General features: G+C 36.8%; 1 protein-coding gene across 1 annotated transcript in view; it reads left to right on the forward strand.

The window, feature by feature from the left end:
- LOC107573782 (uncharacterized) overlaps positions 1–4,496 on the forward strand; it is an 18,721-nt gene that overhangs the window by 12,376 nt on the left and 1,849 nt on the right. Inside the window, exons 3-8 of the mRNA XM_016260228.1 lie at positions 306–445; positions 1,523–1,841; positions 2,041–2,251; positions 2,381–2,449; positions 2,551–2,616; positions 2,750–2,883. Of these exons, the coding sequence (XP_016115714.1) occupies positions 306–445; positions 1,523–1,841; positions 2,041–2,251; positions 2,381–2,449; positions 2,551–2,616; positions 2,750–2,883 (939 nt within the window). The remainder of the gene's footprint in view (positions 1–305; positions 446–1,522; positions 1,842–2,040; positions 2,252–2,380; positions 2,450–2,550; positions 2,617–2,749; positions 2,884–4,496) is intronic.

The raw sequence follows: 4,496 nt of genomic DNA on the forward strand, positions 1-4,496 counted from the left end.
TAATAATAATAATAATAATAATAATAATAATAATAATAATAATAATAATAATAATAATAATAATAATAATAATAATAATAATAATAATAATAATAATAATAATAATAATAATAATAATAATAATAATAATAATAATAATAATAATTACAATTAATGTCAAAATGTAAGTTTGGACATGCAAAATAATTTTTTCTATTGGCAGACTAATGCAAAAGATATACATAACTAAATAAAAAATGTAACATGTCTATGATTTGTGCACACTTCTGTACATATCTAAACAGTTATATTCTGTCTATCTTTAGGCTCATTATAGGTGCCAGCACAATGTTTATGTCCGATCAGACACGGCTAATCAAAGACGGCTGTCAAAAAATACATGCTGTGAGGCAAAACTGATTTGCACTCTGGTGAAGACTACAGACAAAAGGGGAGGAACTAGTAGGTGAGTTAGAAATGTCAAGATGGGATAAAATAAGTGATTTTGCCTGCTTTTTGTGTGATTTGTTTTTATTTTTCAGGACCAATGATCCCCATATACCCACTTACCCAACTTCTGTCCATTTGTACAATGTACATAATCATAACATCTTTTTTGCGGAGGCACTGAGGCACAAGGATGTAGGGGTCAAGGTAACTGAAACCCTGACTCAGTTGTTTGAGGTTGGGCACAGCAGTTGCTTTGACAGACTTATGTAGTCAAGACAATCAATTTCATTTGCAGACTGTATCAGAAGGTTAATAAGCAGGAGTTTGGAGAGCAAAGTGGGAAGGGAATGATAGCGGCTTTGGAAAGGCAGATAGAACCCTACAATGCAGCCTGTAATGACACCTGCGCCAAGCTTAAAATATCTTCAGCAGGAACACCACTTGTAGCCATTTGTTCCCCGTTGATGAAACAAACACACAGTCTCTCCAATAGTGGAGAAATGTGTTTTATGGATTCATCTGGTAACATGGACCGGGAGAACTGCAGGGTGTTTCTCCTCCTCACACACACCTGTGCAGGTGGTTTTCCTCTTGGGATAGTGATAACCCAGTCAGAAGATGAGAAGACAATTAGTGAGGGATTGGAGCTGCTGAAGTCCTTATTGAAAAATGCTGCCTTTGGAGGACGAGGTGAGGCAGGCCCTTGTGTGTTTTTGACAGATGATTCAAAGGCAGAGAAGGGAGCTATAGCACAGGTCTTTCCTGAAGCCGCACAACTGCTCTGCATATTTCATCTTCTGCAAGCTGTGTGGAGGTGGTTGTGGAACAAAGAACACGAAGTTGAGATGAAGGACAGGCAGACACTGTTCAGCATAGTAAAAGACATGCTTTATGCCAGGGAGATGAGTACAGTTGAATTACTCTACCAGCAAGCCCTTGACAACCCTTTGACCACCAGGTAGAGAAAATAGTAGACAGGTAGAGGTAGCTTAAATATTTAGTAGTACTTCTGATGCGTTTACTCTCCAGAGGCCTATTCTGAGGGTTTTATTGTATTATATTTATTTACAGTTTCTTTTGTTACTACTTACAGATACAGGAAGTTCCTGACCTATCTACAGAGTCTTTACAGTCGACGTGAGAGTTGGGCTCTCAGCTATAGGAGGGACTTGCCAACACGTGGCAACCAAACAAATAACTATGTGGAGGCTGCAATGCGTGTCTTGAAAGACAAAATACTTCAAAGGACAAAAGCATTCAACCTGCCTCAATTATTCAACCTTTTCATCACCCGACTAGAGATGTACTATAAAGCACGTGTGACAGACGTTGCACTTGGCCATTGGGAGGCATTCCACCGGTCAAGATTACTTGCTACACAAAGTAATATAAAAGCATCTGATATTTCTCAGGTAAAAAAATTGTTGGTTAATTAATGCTGTCCCTCTCTTTACTGCTGGGATGCTTAGTTGAGTAACAAGATCACTGTGCATCTCGATTCTCACAAAGATGTGTTCTGTGTCCTAGTGTCCTTCCAAGTCCGTTCTGTGCATTCCTATAATTGAGAAACATCCAGTATGTCTATATTTTTTGTCTTTATGTCACTGTTAGGTTGGAGAAAAGACATTTCAGGTGAGATCGTCCACATCAGGGCACACCTATACAGTGGACATGGAGTTGGAGCTCTGCACTTGTCCAGTTGGCCATAGTGGGGCACCATGCAAACACCAGGCAGCAGTAGTGCAAAATTACAACATCACCTCCATCAACTTTCTCCCCACAACAGCTGAAATGAGGGCTAAGCTGCTGAAAATAACAAAAGGTAATTATTACTTTGTAGCATAGGTTGTCACACACACTGACTGATGCTGTTTTTAAATACTGTCTTCTTTAGATATTTTAACTATTAACTAATTCTATTAATTACTTGTCCTGTTCATCATCTTCACAGCCTCAGTTTCTCTTGACTTTCTAAACCCTTTACGGCAAAATATGCCAACGCCAAGCACATTAGCTCCAGGTAAGAAAGTTCAAGTGGGACATAGAAACGTCATCATACATGCTTAATTCTTAACAAAACAACTAGTACAGCAGTGCGACATTAGTATACATTTGTTTTAGACATGCCTCCCAGGCAAGAAACCTGCACTATTGATCATCAGTATCATCTCAGTGCTCAAGATGATGGTCAGTATAAAGGGAGGGATGGTGCTGTTTTTTTATGTATTCTTTTTTTCCCTTTTCTTTCTAATGGTGGCATATTGAACAGAAACACTATTGTAACATTTCAATTTGTCTATCTGTATCTTATGAATTGTAGAGTCACATCAGCTGGACCTGTCTTCCACCAGCTCTGCACAATTGCGCCAAACATCACCTATGCAAGAGGACTCATACTCCAACCAACCCTGTGTACAGGTTAACTCAGAGGGAGGTGAGACCATGAAGCTTAGAGTTATATTAAAAATTCTGTCTAGATGTTTATTTGGGCCAAGCACCTTTTTCTAAGTTTTCCCCCCCAATGTTTCGGGGCATTTTGGGGTCCTTAAAGGGATAGTTCACCCTAAAATGGTTATTGGTTGGTAATCAAACAGTTGCTGGTAGCCATCGACTTCCATAATACTTTTCCCATGCTATGTAAGTTTGGAACAACATTATGGTGAGTAAATGATGACAGATCTTTTTTTTTATTTATTTTTTTTACTTTGCACACACGTTGGCATAGTCTGCCATTTGGTATTCTTGCTTTAACTTTTTTGGTCTTTAGTGCAAGCTTTTTAGTTTTAGTTTTTTAATTAAAGAAAAAGCCATTATTATAACTATAGTATATTTACTATAGTTATAATAATGGCGTTTTCTTTAATATTTTGTATTTTGAGGGGATCTCCTGCTACTAAACAATATTCTGTATTAAATTATACACCATATATTTCTGTAAAAAAATAAAACTATTAAAAAACACATTTTATACTATTTTTTTTTATAAACCAGTAAGTTAAAAATAGGTAAGTTAAAACAAAGTACTTAATTGGTATTTAAAATCCAATGAATGGAGGCAGATTAGTAGAAAGAAATACATGCAATCAAGTGCAATACTGTAGTATAACCACTAGATGACTGTACAGGCATATATTTAAACAGGACTGTGTGATACCTGTTGTTGAGAACAGTGTTTTCAGACAGAATTACTTGTATTAGGCATTTCATTTGGGTATACATTTAGATAATATCAAACCTTCAAATCATACAACCTTTTTTCAAAGTTTGGATTTTTTTTTTTTAAATTGAGTCTTCTGTCAAACTGCTAAACAGTCTCCAACTCAGCCTTTTTTCTCCCTTTCTCTCTCTCTCTCTCTCTCTCTCTCTCTGTGTGTGATTTCTGTTTTACACTCATGATGTTTTCAATTCTGGTTTGTGTTCCTTTTTGTTTTTTGGATTTATATTAAAATGAGTTCGTTTTGTGTCAACGCGGTGTAGCCAATCAGCGCTGTGATATAGTTGACCAATGAAATCGAACCAGAGGCAGAGACATGAGTCATGGCTGCGGGGTGGGATTTTCGCGTTGGGGGCGTGGTTTGCGCCCAACTGGTTTGGCAAAAAAAATCACGCCTTAATCGAACATTGCGGGAAATTTGGATGAGGGTGTTTACAAATGTACGTATTACAAACCAAAAACACGGTTCCTTATTTTAAATTTGCATCTGTTGAACTACTTTAGTGCAAATTGTTGAAAGTGTAAAGATGCTGAATGGTATAGTATAGTTGTGATGTTGTTGTATAAACATGTTTTATTATGTATAGCTAACGGGGGCTCCAGGAAGCACACGTACATCTCCAAAGTAGATTTACATACATTTTAAACCATATATATCTTAAATACCATTACTAAATGTCTATTTAATATCTGGTAGGAAAATCTTCGATATGAATTTCATAGAAGTATGTCTATAGGTCCTAGATATGGAGTAGACATCTGAGTGTATATGTGTGTTATTGTGTAGTAACGTACAATTCACTGTTGTCAGCACTGTTTGCAATAGATGAATGTAAGTAATGTAAATACATTT

This window comes from Sinocyclocheilus grahami, unplaced genomic scaffold (genome assembly GCF_001515645.1).
Source record: "Sinocyclocheilus grahami isolate Dianchi unplaced genomic scaffold, SAMN03320097.WGS_v1.1 scaffold2034.1, whole genome shotgun sequence".
NCBI lineage: Eukaryota > Metazoa > Chordata > Actinopteri > Cypriniformes > Cyprinidae > Sinocyclocheilus > Sinocyclocheilus grahami.